This window comes from Pyricularia oryzae, chromosome 1 (assembly GCF_000002495.2).
Source record: "Pyricularia oryzae 70-15 chromosome 1, whole genome shotgun sequence".
Classification (NCBI taxonomy): domain Eukaryota; kingdom Fungi; phylum Ascomycota; class Sordariomycetes; order Magnaporthales; family Pyriculariaceae; genus Pyricularia; species Pyricularia oryzae.
The window spans coordinates 4,320,323-4,337,958 of NC_017844.1; the positions used below are offsets into that span (position 1 = coordinate 4,320,323).

The window sequence follows — 17,636 nt, forward strand, 5'->3', positions numbered from 1 at the left end:
GCCTTGGCGGCGAGCCGTAGCACGTGCAGTGATGTCAACTCCCCAGACGGAGCTTCCGAGTTCCCAATCGAAACGTCCGCCAACGATTAATTTGTCGGTAGGAATCGCCTGCCGCCCTCGGCCCCGTACCGCATGGAGGGCTCGTCATGGCTCCTCATGTTCCATTTGACACCGACCAGGTCAGAGACAAGGCTCGTAAAGACCTGCTCTACCTGCTGGAAGGAGTGAGTTTACTTCCCGCGCCGATCCATATCCGCAGATTCAAGCACTCTTTGCAGTTCGCGACCCGATCGACTGATGACTCGGAGCTCCCAGGTCCGCGGCAAGAAAAATCTCGTGATTGAAAAGAGCCTCGCCGGCCCTATTGGCCTCATCGTCAAGGTCTCTACCTTGCAAGACTACGGCGTCGACAAATTCTTCTTCTTGGAAAGTAAAAACGCCAGCACCAGCCAGCGAAATGTCGTTTTCATCGCGAGGGGCGAATGCGCCCGTAATGCACAGGAAATTGCAGGTCAGTCTCCCATTCACTGATTTTTGCCTTTGATCGAGAGGTTATCCCCTAGCGTTGCGCAAACCTCAAAATCTATGGTATCTTCATGGCTTATGTGATTGTAATAGCCTCAATTGATGCACAGCGCGGCACATGCTGAGCACGTGGACATCCGCACCCTCTGGGTATATCACACTGACGCCAAAATTGCAACAGATGAGATCCGACGACTGCACCGCGAAAGCCAGACTGGACATGAATTCCACGTCTTTTGGGTCCCCCGGCGGACCACCATGTCTGATAAGCTACTGGAAGAGGCCGGGGTACTCGGAGATGTGAACATTTCGGAGCTTCCGTTATACTTTTTCCCGCTCGAACGGGATGTGCTATCCCTGGAGCTCGAAGACTCATTCAGAGACCTTTTCCTGGCCAACGATCCCACGCCGAATTACTTGCTCGCGCGTGCTTTGATGGGCGTTCAACAGCGACATGGCCTGTTCCCACGCATAATCGGCAAGGGTGACAACGCCAGACGTGTGGCCGAGATGCTATCGCGGATGCGCCAGGAGCTCTTGGCAGGTGAGGATGTTAGCGACAAGATCGGGCTCAATCCCAGTACGACAATGGAAAGCGTTATCATAATCGACCGAGAAGTCGACCCCGTGACTCCGCTACTTACCCAGTTGACGTATGAGGGGTTGATTGACGAGGTCTTTGAGATCCAGCACAATCAGGCAGAAGTGGACTCGACTGTTGTCGGTGTACCACCGCAGTCAGCGGCACAAAACAACTCGACTAATCCAACCGCCAACTCGACGGGGAGGAAACGAAAGATTCAGCTTGATTCGTCAGATAAGCTCTTTGACCAATTGAGGAACGCAAACTTTGCTACAGTTGGCCCTCTCCTGAACAAAATAGCCCGTCGCCTACAGAGCGATTACGATAGTAGACACGCGACCAAAACAACCGCTGAACTAAAGTCTTTTGTCCAGAAGCTGCCGGGTTACCAAGCAGAGCAGGCGAGCCTAAAGATACATACAGGCCTAGCAGAGGAAATAATCAGTCATGCGCGCACCGACCTGTTTCGGAAGCTTCTTGAAGTCGAGCAGAACCTCGCTTATGGCTTCGAACCATCGCTCGAAGCAATTGAAGAACTCATCGCGTGCGACACCCCGCTCCCCAAAGTCCTTAGGTTACTTTGCATACATTCATGTCTGTCGGGAGGGATTCTCGTAAAGGACTTTGAATTCCTCAAGAGGCTGGTGCTAGAAGGCTATGGTTACCAGCATCTGCTCACGTTACACAATCTCGAGAAATTGCAGCTTTTCCTTTCCCGAACATCGCCTCTTGCGCAAATGATTCCCATGACAGGAGCAAGTCACGGTGCGACAGGCATCAAAACTAACTACACCTACCTTCGGAAGCAGCTCCGCCTCAACGTCGAGGAAGTGAACGACAACGATCCGACCGATATCGCGTACACCTACTGTGGATATGCTCCGCTTTCGATTCGACTGGTGCAGTGTATACTACAGAAGCAATACCTGCTTTCCATTACAAAGGGCGGCAGTGGTGCGGTGCCTGCCGCCGCTGGTGTCGTCGGTGCTCAAGGATGGAAGGGCTTCGATGATGCTGTCAAGCACGCCAGAGGGCCTACCTTTGACGAGGTGCAAAAGGGCGAGGATAAAGCGGTCAAGGCGCGTGCACTGCTGTCTGGGAGCGCAGAGAAGCGTACCGTATTTGTGGTTCTCGTAGGTGGCATAACTTTTACGGAGATCGCAGCCTTGCGATTTATTGCAAAGAAGGAAGAAGGTATGAAAATCGACCCCATTGCTTAACTGTACTGGTATTTTCAGCTTGGCTAACCTTTTACCGTCTCCGATTACAGCTCGATTGAACATTGTTATCTGCACGACCTCGATAATAAGCGGAAACAAGATCATGGCGGCGGCGATAGAGAAAGAAAGTTTTGGCAAAAGAGCGGATTCAATACAGACCACTGTGGAACAACAGGCATGATGAATGATAAACAATCTGGATTTGAGGCGGAGGGGACCAATCATTGGTACAAATATACATACACATTGAGACAGACACCTTGGTCACAAAAGATTTGTACTTTGTGCCGGGCGTCAATAATGGAGAACGCCAGATAATATAATCTTTGAGATGTGATTGTCTTGAATTTGCCGATTCGTAAAGTCTGCAACTGACATGATGGGTATCAAACTAGTTCCTCTCTGGACCGTCTGTAATAGTAGTGTCCCGGGTCTCACGTGATGTTGATGGCAAATTTGCGAGTCGATTCCCCGGCAGCCCTTGAAGGTTAACTAATGGCCTGACCTACAGCACAGTCCTGTCCTGTCGAGCCGGGCCTTTATAGCGAATTAATCATCCAACAGCCAATTCTCTAACCCATTTTGCAATATCTGGTAATTGAGACGATAAGTATAACAAAACTCGACTTCTTCCGCTCCCCTGAGCAGCCACCCAACCTCTGCAGACTAGCGGTTGAAAAGCGAGGTTGCCGGTCCCGATCCCAGTCAGTGCCCCCCGCCCAGGCCAACACAGCCAAGTCAGTGACTTTCTTTGCTCGAAGCCAAAAACCCGTCGTACGACGGGGCCTTTTTTCCTGATCATATATGTTGGATTGTATATGTCATTTTCGACCCTCAATTTATACTGACACATGCCCCACGCAGCTCTTTTTAATACTGCTGTATTACAATCAATCCAGCAGCAGACCGATGGTCGTCGAGATTTTCTTGGTATCGCGGTGGATTCAAGGCGGAATTGGTGCGAGGGTTGAGGTTGCAGAGCCGCTCCAAGTTGATAAAAAGCCTACGCTTTGATATCCTGATATATAAAAACCTCATCCATCCACCCATCCAACCGTCACCCCTCCAGACCATCTCGATCGGGACAGCAGCCGACTGTACACAATGGACGGAGGGGTCAAGAGGCGGTTGAGGAATTCCGCCGGGTCGGGGAGGGATATCCTGTCCATGGGGGCCAAGGACTCGATCCAACTCGGTGACCCCTTGCCGGCGTCAACTCCACCTCGGCCATCACGAGGAGCATCCAACAAATCATCCAACCCATCGCCATCCACTCGATCTCGGCGACAGGCTATCAGGTCGTCACCCACTGCACAGCCGGAACCGGCCCACCTGCCGCCGGCGTCGACTTCTGCACCCTCGGCCCTGGTCAGCGTGAGAAGTGTATCGATTGCTAGCACCGAGGATGCATCCGAGATTATCGTCAAGACGGGCGCTGCTGAGACTACAAGTTCTGAGGAGTCCATGGTGTCTACGCCGCTGGGAACTGACAGGTACGTTTATTTCTGCTATTTGTTCCGACAACACCCAAGCGGTACTGTGTTGTCCCTGACTGTGGTTGAGCCGTATATCGTGTATTCCATACCATGTTGTCGCATTCAAGCCTTATGTTTCACCTCATTCTGGCCCCTGTCTGTCACCAACCTCAATTTGCTGCCAGATCACATGCAACTACTACATGCATGATCAGCTGCGTTGCCGGCCCCTATTTTATTCATTTACTTAATTGGTTCTTGTTTCCCTTTTATATCACAACTGTATTACTCGGTTGACCTTTAGTTGTTTATGGGCTGACCGCATGGCAGTCCCCCATCGATGGAAGACCCTCTTCCCACGCTCAAACCATCCTTGTCAGCAATGGTTGAAGATGACGGGCCCTCATACTCGAGATGCATATCAGAACTAAGCGATCAGTCGGAATTATCCTCCGTTCCTTCTTCCCTCTCTAGTAAAGCCACCACACCCATTGACCTTGACCGACCCGAGCCGCCGGTTCCGCCGGTAGCGCTGGCCCCTGAGGCCCCTGAAGTCCCTGAGACATCGAAGCCGTTAGAACCTTCCCCCGAGCCCATCAGTCAGGAGGCCCAACCCCCCTCAGAGACTGTGCGCCCCGTTGAGTCTATTCAGCCGCCGCCACTAAAGCCAAGCCCGAGGCCATCCAAGTTCAGGATAAAGTATGGGCAGAACAAGAAATATGATCTCAGACCAAGGACCTCGATCCCGACCGACGTTTCCACTCAGGAGTATGCCATACAGTGCATCGCGGCCGCCGAGTCGTCGAGACTTAACCCGTATGCGCTTCATCCGGACGAGTATTTGATGCTCAGGGACCACATCAGTCAGGCACAGATAACTACGTACTTGAATCTCAGGAATGGAATTCTAAGGTTATGGGTGCGAAACCCCACATTCGTCCTGACGCGGGAGGAGGCTATTGGCTGCGCTAAGGATAGCCGCTGGTTTGACGTTGCAAGCGTCTGTTTTGACTGGCTTGTACGAGAAGGATACATCAACTTTGGTTGCTGTGAGGTGCGTCCGCTCCGGTCCAAACCCGGAGCTTCCGGCACTCCAACAAAACAAAAGACTATTGTGGTGATTGGAGCAGGCCTTTCGGGTCTAGGCTGTGCTCGACAATTACAGGGTTTGTTCGCACAATATGCCAGGAGATTTCGCGAGCGAGGTGAGCTGCTGCCAAAGGTGGTGGTCCTAGAGGGCAGGTCCAGAATTGGTGGAAGGGTCTACTCGCGACCTTTTAGAACGGCGCCGCCCGCTCGAGGGGACGGTCCCCCGAGGCGATACACTGCTGAGATGGGCGGCATGATTATCACAGGATTCGACAGGGGAAATCCGATAAACATTCTTATTCGCGGTCAGCTGGGTCTCGGTTGTCATGCGCTTCGGTCGGATCTCAACTTGGTCAACATTTACGATACTAACGGCAAGCCTTTCGACCCAGATCGTGACATGCTGATCGACAAGCTCTACAACCACTGCATCGAAAGGGTTGCAGAGTACAAATGGAAGTTGCCACTGCCTAAGTGGCTGGAAGGCAAGCGAGAATTGATTGACGAGGGCAAAGACAGCTGGGCAGAAGTCCACAAGACTATCAGCTACGTGGAAGAGACGGCAGCGGCACAACCGCAAGCCCCATCAGTGGCCGAACAGAATATTGCACCCAGAGTCGACCTGGTTCCAGTCTCGTCAGATCGAGCTACGGGTCGGGTTCATCTCGAGCCTGGAACTCCGGCAGCACACAAAGCAGCACACACCGTAAAGCTGCTGGGCTGGAATCTGAAGAAAGGTGTTGATGATGACGCCGACATTGACATTGGGCCGGCCGTCAATGCCCCGGATGCCACGTTCGGGTCAGTTCTAGATGAGACAATCATGCAGTTCAAAGACATCGTGGACCTCAACTCCCAGGACATGAGGATGTTCAACTGGCACGTTGCGAATCTCGAATACAGCAATGCTACCAACGTTCACCAACTGAGCCTTAGGGGTTGGGATATCGACATGGGCAACGAGTGGGAAGGCAAACATACCATGGTGGTCGGAGGCTACCAAAGCCTGGCACTTGGTCTTGCTCAGATTCCTTCATCTCTGGACATAAAATACAAAAAAGTGGTCAAGACCATCAGGAGGAAATCATCTGATGAAGATTCTCTCCCTGCCGATGAGCAGCCCGGCTACAAGATCGAGCTAGAGGATGGCAGCAACATAGATGCAGACTACGTTGTCAACACGATCCCGCTCGGCGTGCTCAAGCACGGCGACATAACGTTCGACCCGCCACTGCCATCCTGGAAGGCAGATGCCATCGAGCGTCTCGGTTTTGGAGTTCTGAACAAGGTCGTGCTTGTGTACGATCAACCCTTCTGGGAAGAGGACAAGGACATATTTGGCGTTCTGCGCGCACCTCAGAGCCGGTCAAGTCTGCACCCGAAGGACTATTCGTCAGACAGAGGTCGATTCTTCCAGTGGTTCAATGTAACCAACACCAGTGGGATGCCTACGTTGCTTGCGTTGATGGCTGGCGATGCTGCCTTCGACACAGAAAATACCCCGAACGATGACCTAGTTGCAGAGGCCACCGAGGTATTGCGATCCATCTTTGGTAAATCTGTGCCTCAACCGAGGGAATCAATAATCACCCGCTGGGCCTCGGACAGGTTCGCCCGCGGAAGCTACTCATCTGCGGGGCCTAACATGCAGCTGGAAGATTATGACCTCATGTCGCGTTCCATCGACAGGTTGTATTTTGCAGGAGAACACACCAGTGCGACACATCCAGCCACGGTCCATGGAGCTTACATGTCCGGATTGAGGGCTGCGGCTGAGGTGCTCAACGACATGCTCGGACCCATAGAGGTGCAGACGCCCCTGATCGTCCCCAAGGAGACTGGGACGACGTCTACACTGCTAAAGCGCAAGTCGACGACTGATCAGGTCCGGGATCCGCAGAAGGAGGCCGAGGAGGCATGGCAGGCTCAACTTTGGGAGCATCAGTGGTCCCTCTTGGGCGAACACCCGCTGCAGCCTGCTAAAGTCGCGACTAAGGCGCACTTGCTCTTCTCCAAGGCGAACACAGAGGCGGCGAGGCAGAAGTGCCTCGAGGGGCGTCGGCCTGGCAAGGGTCCTCCCACGGCTCATGAGGTCCGCGCCATGGCGGGCAAGATGTGGAATGCAGCCTCCGAAGAGCAGAGGCGGCCGTTCATTGAGCAAGTTGCGACGCTTAAAGAAGTATACGTCAAGGCAATGGCCGAATGGACTAAAAAGTCGAATGAATGGAACAAACAGGCGCTCGAAATTGCGGCCGATTTCGAAAAAAAGAACCCGAAACCCACAGCCCACACCAATGCCGTCGTCGGCCCCAGCAGTGTTGGGGAAGATGTCAAAGCATCAAGACCCGCTGCTGGATCGCCAGCCGTGGAGGAGGAGGCTGGTCGTCAAGCCAAGAAGCTTGCTGTCGACAAGGCAGGCGTGAAAGAGGACGGAGACATCGAGATGACGGGCTGAAGTCTGAGTTTACAAAGCTTCACTGATTTGTTTCGAGTTTTCTTGGTGGCCCTCGTTTCTGTTCCCCTATTCCATGTTGTTTTTGTTCCATGACTGGATTGTTTGCAGATAATAGTTGCTGTTTTTCTTCTTGGGAAGGGTTCAAAGGGTTGGCTTGCATGCATATATATATATATCACGTTTTCTAACCTGTCTTTTCGGTTGTGGGAGGTGAGATTCTTTTTTTCAATCTCTAATCTGTTGCTTCTAGCGAGGTGTCGGCGTGGGCCAATGCAGGGTTCTGACATTTTTTCGACCTTGCTACATTCCATCGCTTTTTTTTTTTTCGTAATTATGGTTGATTGTATATGCTTTGGGTGAAGGAAGCAAACATGGACTGGGGGAGTGAAGGAATCAAGGAACCTGATCAGGTATCATTTGCTCCAGTGCGTCTTTTGTGCGACATTTCTTTGCTCCGAGTGCAGCCCTCAAAGCCAAAGACACATCAAAGCTACTGTAGTAAATTAATTGTACAACCTCGAGAGGATCAGCAGCACATCATCTTTATTCTAGCGTTTTAGTACACTTTGTTAACACGGGGTTCCCGCATGGTCGGGGGTTTAAACGCATGCATTTGTTACAAAGGGAAGAAAACTATGAGAGGCTTTTGCAGGAGAAAACAAAAGACTTGAAAATAAAGTGTTTTCTTTCCCTCTTTGAATCCACTTGTCCTTCTATATCTCTTTTTACATGTCCGCGGAGGCGGTGGCACCAGTGATAATCTCGACCAGCTCGCCAGTAATGACGGCTTGACGGGTGCGGTTGAAGAGAATCTGGTACTTGGTGATCATCTCACCGGCGTTCTTGGAGGCGTTCTATACGAATAGAGGAATGGTAAGTTAGATGGGGCTGTTGGATCAAGGTTTTCCATACTACACTCAAACTGAAGCTTGACGATTATGTCACTCCGCACTGGGGTATACGTACGTCCATAGCGTTGCGACGGGCAGACTGCTCGCAGGCGTGGCCCTCAGCCAGAGCCCAGTAGAGGGAGTTGGCCAGAGCGTACTCGCGGAGGTTGGGCAGGATGCCCTCCTCAACCTCGAAAGCGGAGAAGTTGGCTATACGTATATGGTTCGTTACAGGTCAGCCACCATCTCTCATATCCTAACGCAACCAACATCAGAAGGAACTGGCCAGTTTCTTACGCGAAGCAGCGATAGCCTCCTCGGAGAAAGCCTCGATAGGGGTAGCCTCGTAGCTCTGAGCGTTGATGAACTTGTTGTAGAGGATCTTGATGCTCGAGTACTCGCCGGGCAGACGAACGATCTGGTCGGCGATGGCCGAGGCATCGGCAAAGGTGGGGATGTCCTTGCCAACACCCGCGAAGCTGATCTGGATGTCCTTGGCGTTGGTACGGCTCAGCTGAGCCTTGCACTTCTCGCCAACGATGACCAGGTCAAAGGTGCCGGGCTTCTCGGCGGACATCTTGCGGACGTAACGAGACAGACCCGAGTGAATACCACCACAGAGACCCTTGTCAGAGCTGCAGATAACGTAGAGCTCCTTCTTGCCCTCAGCCTCGAGGGGCTTGGTCTCGGCCGACTCGAAGACAGCGTTGGAGGTCTGGCCGTAGCTGCGGCTGTCGGTCATGGCGCGCTGGGCGCGGTTGAGCTTGGTCGAGGCGACAATCTTCATCGTCTTGGTGATCTTCTCGATGTTCTTGATGGACTTGAGGCGGCCCTCGATCTCACGCAGCGTAGCGTAGTTGGCGGCATTCTGGGGTGTTGCGACGACCCTGCGATGTGGTGAAGGCGAACAAAGGTCAACACTGATCATATCACTGGGTTTTTTTTTCATCCCTTCTCAACTCCCCCCAACCCCAAAATCCTAATCATCGTGCCCCTTTCATTGAGCTTTAGAGCTCGTACATCGCCTGAACTGGCCTCGCATCGGTTTGCAGCCGTCTCCGGTAGCTTGTCGCGACTTACCGAGAAGGAACCGAAGCTCCAGCTCTCAAAGCTGGTCTGGCAGCCCTTGACAGCATTGTGACGGTATTAAGATGACGCGCAGGTTCTGAAATATAAAATTCGAGCCTCTGCCAACGGTGGCTCAATTCGCCGTGTCGAGTAAGAGCCAATTGACCGGTTTCAAGATCAATTCAATCGGCAGGTGGAGGTATGAACGTCGACGGTAGGCTTTTTGCTGGACTGTCGTTGGGAAGTCCAATCCCGTTCCGTTGTTCCCCGGCAAACTCCTCATGCTAGTCACGTGATAGAACATGTGGTTTGATCCCGAGCGGCTTGGCAAAATTCCATGCACGTTCCAGTCCAATTGACCGGCAAGTTCCACACCGGTCAAGGTAGCTTACCTACCCGGGCAAGCTACACGGTACCTAGAAACCATATAATACCTGAGTAACAAACTAGCATCTAGGTACGTACTGCAACTAGGTAGTTTCTAATCAATGGCTTAAGCACATTTGTATTACATAATACCTTGAGCCTTTTCAATTGCCTGATCTGTACCGCAAAACTCAAACTCGCAAAGCCAAGCCAGTCAGTCGTGCAGTCAGATTCGTTGATTCCTTCTTGCGTTTGTCTTTCCTCCTTTTCTTTCTTGGCCCACTTAACCGACCCGCCCAACTTTGAAGTTCATGACGCGAGAAGGCGCGGCAACCCAGTCTCCAGGCAGTGCAATATTTTTTGTTTTGCACTCATTGGTTTTTTGGTTTTTTAGCCTTTTTTTTTTCTCTTCCTGTCTCCGTGATTTCACTTGCTTTCAAGTCCAATCAGCCTCCAAAGCTTGGGCCGTTTGATTCGATCGCGCCCCACACGCGCTGACTCTGTCAAATCCGAGGCTGCTTTGCTTGCCTTGCCTGCCTTACCTACCTTAGTCGGCAAAGATCAAAGATCGTGCACGGTGCTAGCTAAGCCAACCAGGAGGCAGAAAACAAAGTGAGAGAGTGCTTTGCTCTTAGAATTGTGAATCTTCACCCGCGCCAAACTCCTCAAAATTCCTCCGAGACACGTTCTCACTTTGGTCTAGACCCGCGTTCACCCACCTTTTCTCGCCTTAATTCCCATACCTCTCTTTTCCCTCTCCCCTACCCACGGTCTTTTCCACTTCTTGTCATGCACTCAATTTTGCCCATGGCTTTTCTTGAATTTGGCTTGTGACAGAGCGTCCACTTTTCGTTTCCAGTCCTCCGCCCAGAAGTTGATCCTTACAAACTTCTCTACATTTAGTTTGCGGTCGTCGCAAACTGTTCACGCCCATCATCTTCGCCTCGACACGCTCACTGGTCCATACATTCCTGAGGCATCTGGGTCCTCTCAAGATCCTACACATACAGGCACGAACACGAGCACCATTGGCATTGTCGCAGCGTTTCATTAACGCACACGCTGTTGCGATGGCTTCGAGCTCGGATGATGACTTGCCCATGTCGCGTACGAACGGCAAAGGTAAGATCACCTACCTCGTCAAATTCTCTTTTCTAGGCCTCTTCCAGGTTCATATAAGATGCTCCAATTTTTTGGGCCACCTTGATACATGACTCTTCATGCAGAGACGTGAGAGCGGCAACTCTACCCAAAGTTGTGGATCTCACTTCTTGCAGTTCAGCTGAAAGGGGGAACGAAGGATCCAACTCCCCGCCAAATTTGACTCCGGCCTGGAAAACGACGAGCTGTATCATCACTTGACTTGCCGACTAACTTGGACCTTGCCTTTTTAGTTTCGTCTTCGAAGATATCGAAAGCAGACGATATGGCTTTGGACAAGGCCTACCCTAATAAGAGCAATGCACCTGCGCCAGTCTCGATTCGAAATGGACCGATTCGCGACGATGATGCTATGGATGTCGATGCCCCGAATGGACAGCCTAAGCGCAAATCGCGCTCTTCTATTGGCAAGCCTGCATACAAGGAGGATAGCGATGATAGTGATGATGGCGCCCCTCTGGCCAAACGCCGAAAGTCGACACACCGCGTACCGGTGGATAGCGACGATGAACCGATGAGCAATCGAAAGGGAAAGCTCCCTCCTTCAGTCCACGAAACCGCTGGTTTATCATCAGATGATGAACCTTTGACAGTGAAGTTGGCCAAACAAAAAGGCGCCATTGAGAAGAAGGCCGCCACGGAGGCCAAGGCCATCAGAGCAAGCGAGGCAAGGAGGAAATCTGCCGTCAAGCACGAAGTTGACTCTGACGACGAACCACTCTTGAAAAGCAAGGCCAAGCCAGCTGCTAAGCGACAATCCAACGGCACCGCTAAGAAAGCGAACGGCAAGGCGAAGTTTGAGTCAGATTCCGATGAGCCTCTTCTGAAGTCGAAGAAGTCTGCTGCCAAAGCCGCGCCTGCAAAGGGCAAAGCTGCTGCAGCGAAAAAGACCAACGCCAAGCAAGCAAGTGAGGAGGTGGAGGGCGATGAAGAGGAAGAGGAGGAATATCGCTGGTGGGACGCACCCAAGAAGGAGGACGACAGCATCAAGTGGAATACCTTGGAGCACAACGGCGTCTTGTTCCCGCCTGATTACGAACCGCTACCAAAGAACGTCAAGCTTTATTACAACGGCATTCCGTTACAGCTGCATCCGGAAGCGGAGGAGGTCGCTACTTTCTTCGGCTCGATGCTTCATTCGACGCAGAATGTGGAAAATCCCACCTTCATCAAAAACTTCTTCACTGGTTTCAAGGACAAGCTGAAGAAGACTGGAGGCGCCAAGGACAAGAACGGCAACAAAGTTGACATCAAGGAGTTTGAAAAACTCGACTTCAAGCCCATATTCCAGCATTTCCAGGCACAAAGTGAAGCAAAAAAGGCACGAAGCAAGGAGGAAAAGAAGGCCGAAAAGGAGGCACGAGACAAGATGGAGGAGCCTTACAAATACTGCAAGTGGGATGGACGCAAAGAGAAAGTGGGCAACTTCAGAGTTGAACCTCCTGCACTTTTCCGTGGCCGTGGCGAGCACCCAAAGACTGGCACGATCAAGGAGCGGGTCCCTCCAGAGGCTGTAACAATAAATATCGGCAAAGGCGCAAAGGTGCCTGAACCGCCTGCGGGCCACAAATGGAAGGCTGTTCAGCACGACAACAAGGCAACTTGGCTGGCGATGTGGCAGGAGAACGTGAACGGCAACTACAAGTACGTCATGCTTGCCGCGAACAGCGCGGTCAAGGGACAAGCCGATTTCAAGAAGTTCGAGAAGGCCAGGGAGCTTAAGAAACACATTGACCGCATCCGTGCCGACTACACTCGGGAACTGAGGAGCGAGATTATGGCCGATCGTCAGAGGGCCACGGCCATGTACTTCATTGACAAACTCGCTCTGAGAGCTGGAAACGAGAAGGATACCGAGAATGAGGCCGAGACGGTGGGTTGCTGCTCACTCAAGGTCGAAAACGTATCGCTGCAGCCCCCCAACAAGGTCTTCCTTGATTTCTTGGGTAAAGACAGCATCCGCTTCGAGCAAGAGGTTGAAGTAGACGCTCAGGTGTTCAAGAACTTGAAGATGTTCAAGAAGGCTCCCAAGGTTGAAGGCGACGATATATTCGATCGACTCACAGTAAGTTTTCCTAACTATCGTTGTATTTGGACAAACTTGGTCTAACTGCTTCGCAGACTTCTCAACTCAACAAACACTTGTCCAGCTACATGCCGGGGTTGACCGCCAAGGTCTTCCGTACCTACAATGCTTCATACACCATGTCAACGCTCCTTCAGAAGCTTCACAGCAAAAAGAACATCAGTGATGCCGAAAAGGTCAAGATTTACAACGACTGCAATCGTCAAGTCGCCATTTTGTGTAACCACAAGCGCAGTGTTGGTGCTAGCCATGACGCCCAGATGAAGAAGCTAGGCGATCGCATCCTTGGACTCAAGTATCAACAATGGCGCACTAAAATGATGATGATCGACCTCGACCCGAAGCTGAAGAAGAAGAAGGGTGCGCAATTCTTTGAGCGCATTCCTGAGCTTACGGATGAGTGGGTAAAGGAACACCAGGCCTTCTTGGTCGAGGAAAAGAGGGCCGCAATCACCAAAAAGTTCGAAAAGGACAACGAGAAGGCCGTGGCTAACGGTGAAAAAAAGATGCCCGAGAAGGAGCTTAAGGAGCGACTCAAGGCAGCCAGCGAGATGGATGCTATGTACAAGAAGGAGAACAAGACCAAGAAGGTCTTGGCCGAGGGCCGAGGCGTCACTGTAGAGAAGCTCGAGCAGCAGGTCAAGAAGCTTGACGAGCGTATCAGGACCATGGAACTTCAGGCCGCCGACCGTGATGGCAACAAGGAGGTGGCTCTTGGCACTTCCAAGATTGTGAGTGAATTACTTGAACACTGCCGGTGTTCTGTTACAACAATTACTAACTATATGACCCCCAAAGAACTACATCGATCCTCGTCTTACTGTTGTCTTCTGCAACAAGATGAATGTACCCATCGAAAAGTTCTTTTCCAAAACGTTACGGGAGAAGTTCAACTGGGCTATTCAATCCGTTGGCGAAGACGACGAGTGGGAGTTCTAAGTCTCTCGTCACCTACACTTCGTCTCCTCTGCCTTTCAGGAATGGGTGCATATGACGCCCTCAGCGGACAAACCGCTTACCTAAATCAACCCTTGTGTCATATGTATATAGACTTCTGCGCACTCACTTCAGCAGACTCCTGGTTATTTCCAAAAAGCAATTTATTTTGAGCATTCCTTTTTTGGAGCAGCCACTCCTCGTCACATAAACAGCACTATGGAGCGAGAACCCCCGAGGCCTGTCGTCAAGGCGGCTCGGTTTCCTCTGCGCCGATTTTTTCCCATCTGGACCTTGCGGTTTGAGATCATTTTTTGGGCTGGAGAGGATGCGGTTTATTATTTACAAACCTGACTAGCAAACATTGGGTTTCTCAGCAAGGGATCAGATTGTTGTGGCATTTTACTTTTTTCTTCTAAGTAGAAGTAGACCACTCTACAGCGATCAACATCTAGTCGAGAACACGAATAAAACAAGTACTTCTTGCAGAGCTAGGATACCAAGAGATGAGTAAATGTCCGTCACTTGCGTAACATGCCGGATGGTTCCCATCGACCGCACAGGTATCCCTCGGAGCTGGAGGTGAGAAGACACAAGTATTTTCTAGGTGAGGGGGATAAACCGGATCAAAGAAGCGCTAATCCGTGAAACTTGGTGTATATATATGCATGCTACCATTACTCGTGTTATGTCATGATGAATATCCTGTAGGTTCATGAGAATCTTATGCAGAGGGTCCAAAACAAGAAGCAAAAAAGCCATTAGTCTATACATGGAGATTAAACGCATGGCGCTGATAAAAGCCCGCTAATAGATGCAGTCTAAAACCGCCGCTCCGTACCGATGCAAACGCCCGAGATAATGCAGATCATGAAAAAGGTTAAGGGGGGAAAACACAACAACGTAAATCAGAATTCGTGTCGTCAAGAGCTCAAAGAATACAAATCTCGAGAGCGCATGCTTTTTACAGCATCAGAGCACACAGGAGAAGAGAAAGGGCGAGAGGGCCGAGTGCCAATGCCAGTCTGGGACCTGTTGGATATGGTGGTTAGTATGTGGTGTCAACATTCGACAGGGAGAGACCTGCAGCAGGAACAAAAGTGGGGGAAAATTGAGGGGAAAACTCACGATTGTGTACGGCGTTGCCGATGGGCACAATCTTTCCATTGGGCCTCATGACCCAGCCATCTGGGAGAGCGCCGGTGACACGGGGCGCAGGGCTGGGGTTGGCGCCGATGCCGGCGGGGACGCCCGGCGACAGCGAACTCGAGGCGAGGGCGGTGGCGGTGATTGTGGGGCTTCCGACCTTGCCCAGGTTGCCGTTGACGTCGCCATCGACGGCCTTGATGCTGCCCCAGGAGCCGCTCTGGTCGGTGTACTTGTACTGCTTGCCGGTCGAGTAGTCGGCGACCATGACGGACTTGACCTTCATGGAAAAGGGCCCCTTGCTGTAGTCGGTGGGGCCGCGGGCCCAGTCAATGGTGCCTTTGGGCAGGGACGGGTCGCCGCCGGACCAGGCGCCGAACTTGATCTGCATCGGGGTCTGGGGGTACTGGTTGGGCTCGGCCTCGGAGGCCTTGAGGGTGCGGACGGCGGTGCCGTCTATGAGCCAGACGATGCGCTCGTCGGTCCAGTCGATGACGTACTTGTGAAATCCGTCCTGGTTGCCCGGGTTGGCGTGGAACTGGCCGCGGTTGTAGCTGGTGGTCAGGCCCTTGCCAAAGTAGTTGGACTGCACCTCGCTGCCGTCGGCGCCCAGCCACTCGAGGTCAATCTCGTCGAGCGTGTCAGACTGCAGCACCAGCGTGCTGACGATGCCCTTGCCGGGCGCAGCCTTCATTACGATCTCAACCCGGCCAAACATGATGTAGAACTGGCTGATGAGCTGCGGGCTGTCACCGCCCTTGGCGACGGTGAAGGTCACGCCGTCGCTGCCGTAGGTAGGGTTGCCGCCGCTCGGGGCGAACGAGTTGACGGCTCCCTTGGTGAAGTCAACGTTGATGGCCATGCCCAGGGCTGGGTCGGCAGGGCATGTTGCTGTTGTTTGGATGTATATTTTAGTAAAGTGGTGGACATGTGTAGGATTGATAAACAAGACTTTACCATGTTGGGAAAATAGGGATGGGTGAACTCACTCGTATGCATGGGATTGCAGGCCGACCATGTCTGGGAGAGTGCCAGTCCGCTAAGGGACGCCACAGCCAGAACTGCGGTTCTTAACCTCAAGATCATTGTGGCGGTATGTGGTTTGTTGTTGAATATTATCCTCTTCTTCTGTTCCCTCTCGACAGTAAGCACCCTCGCAATACACCCACTCCTCTGGAGCACTCTCAAAGCTCAAAGACTCAATAAAGTAAGAGTTTGGTGAGATATTAGGCCTGGAGACAAGTGGAAACTAAACAAATAGGCTTATTGTTGATATATTGTCTGCCTTTCAAGTGGAAGGTGGCTTGATGGTTTATCCAAGTACAAAGGTAAGGTAGGTAACTGTAAGTGTGGGTAAAATGGTAAAGTAGGACAATTCCGATGTCTTTGAAGAGCGTTTAACCACATGGAAATACCCTTGAGTGGCGTTGGTTTTTGGTAAAGAATCCACAAACGTGCGCTCCCAACCTCCAGATAAAAATTCACACATAGAAATATATAGAGTAATACGAGTTTTATACCCATGTCCGAGCCATTCTCGCGTCATCCATAGTGTGCCAACCAAAAGACAAGACTTGCCAACAATGCAGCAGGTTTCTTACTGAGTTGGCATTGGGGGGGTTCGCTATGTGATTTTGGGGGAGGTTGGGAGCGATAAAAAAGCGTCACGATTGGCAGGGGCTAAAGTGGCTAGGGTTGAGGGATCCCAGCGGTCTAATTGGGTCAAGATCGGCGCCGATCCCTTGAATATACCCCACTTCTACTTTCCGGTGGCTGGACGGTTTCGCGGCTTGCAGCTTCCGCCTCGGACATGAAGAAAGAAAAGAACTTCGAGGGCTCCTCCCCGAGGAAATCTTGGAACGCGTCAACGGGGCTTGGAAGGCAGGCAATGGTGACGACAAGCGCCTGCCCACTACCCGAGAGATAAAGAACTGGGGAAGAAAGAAAAAAAAAGAAGGAAAAAAAAAACCTTTGCGCGGTTGCCAGTTTTCACCTTGTGAGTTTCGCGATTCTTAAATGCAAGCAAATCCGTCCGGCGTGGTCGGGCGTGGTCGGGCGCCGGGCAACAGGTGTGCATCCAGGCTTTCCAGGCAGGGGTCGTCAACAAACAAAAAGTGCCTTGGTTGGTTAAATTGATAGCGTACGTACCTTCACTCGGCTTGCCTCGTTCAGCTTGCCTCGTTCAGCTTGCCTCGTTACAAAAAACCCAATCCAACCCCCCACCACATTGACGGTACCACGCTCTGGGCGCCAATTTGTTACAGGGCGAGCATTTCGGTTGTTGCTTTTCTGCGCAACGAATGAGGGCAATGCGATCCCGATCTCAGGGACTCGGCGGTCAATGAATGGTTGGTGTTGATTACTTTTGGCGCCTCCCTGCAAGGCAGATTTGTCGCTCCGCCCTTGAGCAGCCTTACTTTTTTATACATGCATCCATGCCCAACTCTACGGAGTACTCTATGCAGTATCCAGGCAACTGAGCAACTCTGCTCTCGGAAATGTACGGGTTTGGCATACCATGGCCATATCCGTACCCCGACTCACTCGCGTTGTAATCATCGCAAACACCCAGGCGCCGACAGCCAGACTTGTTTCCCCGCGTCATGTATAAGAGATCTATTGGAAGCTGGTGACCT

At 51.8% G+C, this 17,636-nt stretch overlaps 5 protein-coding genes across 5 annotated transcripts; 3 read left to right on the top strand and 2 right to left on the bottom strand.

Annotated features, from left to right (window-relative positions):
- Positions 1-146: 146 nt before the first annotated feature.
- Positions 147-2,509, top strand: MGG_09914 (vacuolar protein sorting-associated protein 33A; the record flags this gene model as incomplete). The annotated part of the gene is made up of 4 exons (XM_003709964.1): positions 147-224; positions 316-511; positions 707-2,302; positions 2,379-2,509. 4 exons carry the CDS (start codon positions 147-149, stop codon positions 2,507-2,509), a joined length of 2,001 nt encoding a protein of 666 aa, XP_003710012.1.
- A 332-nt stretch (positions 2,510-2,841) lies between these two features.
- On the top strand, positions 2,842-7,347 carry MGG_09915 (lysine-specific histone demethylase 1; the record flags this gene model as incomplete). The annotated part of the gene is made up of 3 exons (XM_003709965.1): positions 2,842-3,032; positions 3,193-3,821; positions 4,134-7,347. The coding sequence occupies exons 2-3, from the start codon at positions 3,433-3,435 to the stop codon at positions 7,345-7,347; spliced, it is 3,603 nt and encodes a 1,200-aa protein (XP_003710013.1). The 5' UTR covers positions 2,842-3,032; positions 3,193-3,432.
- Positions 7,348-7,873: 526 nt separating this feature from the next.
- MGG_09916 (ATP synthase subunit gamma) lies at positions 7,874-9,595 on the bottom strand. The gene is made up of 4 exons (XM_003709966.1): positions 9,318-9,595; positions 8,535-9,124; positions 8,314-8,447; positions 7,874-8,201 (listed from the first exon to the last, which is right to left on the bottom strand). The coding sequence occupies exons 1-4, from the start codon at positions 9,371-9,373 to the stop codon at positions 8,073-8,075; spliced, it is 909 nt and encodes a 302-aa protein (XP_003710014.1). The 5' UTR covers positions 9,374-9,595; the 3' UTR covers positions 7,874-8,072.
- A 323-nt stretch (positions 9,596-9,918) lies between these two features.
- On the top strand, positions 9,919-14,344 carry MGG_09917 (DNA topoisomerase 1). Its single transcript, XM_003709967.1, has 4 exons — positions 9,919-10,793; positions 11,066-12,897; positions 12,954-13,649; positions 13,717-14,344. Exons 1-4 carry the CDS (start codon positions 10,742-10,744, stop codon positions 13,855-13,857), a joined length of 2,721 nt encoding a protein of 906 aa, XP_003710015.1. The 5' UTR covers positions 9,919-10,741; the 3' UTR covers positions 13,858-14,344.
- Positions 14,345-14,468: 124 nt separating this feature from the next.
- On the bottom strand, positions 14,469-16,616 carry MGG_09918 (uncharacterized protein). Its single transcript, XM_003709968.1, has 3 exons — positions 15,990-16,616; positions 14,983-15,891; positions 14,469-14,886 (listed from the first exon to the last, which is right to left on the bottom strand). The coding sequence occupies exons 1-3, from the start codon at positions 16,084-16,086 to the stop codon at positions 14,819-14,821; spliced, it is 1,074 nt and encodes a 357-aa protein (XP_003710016.1). The 5' UTR covers positions 16,087-16,616; the 3' UTR covers positions 14,469-14,818.
- Between the last annotated feature and the right edge of the window lie 1,020 nt (positions 16,617-17,636).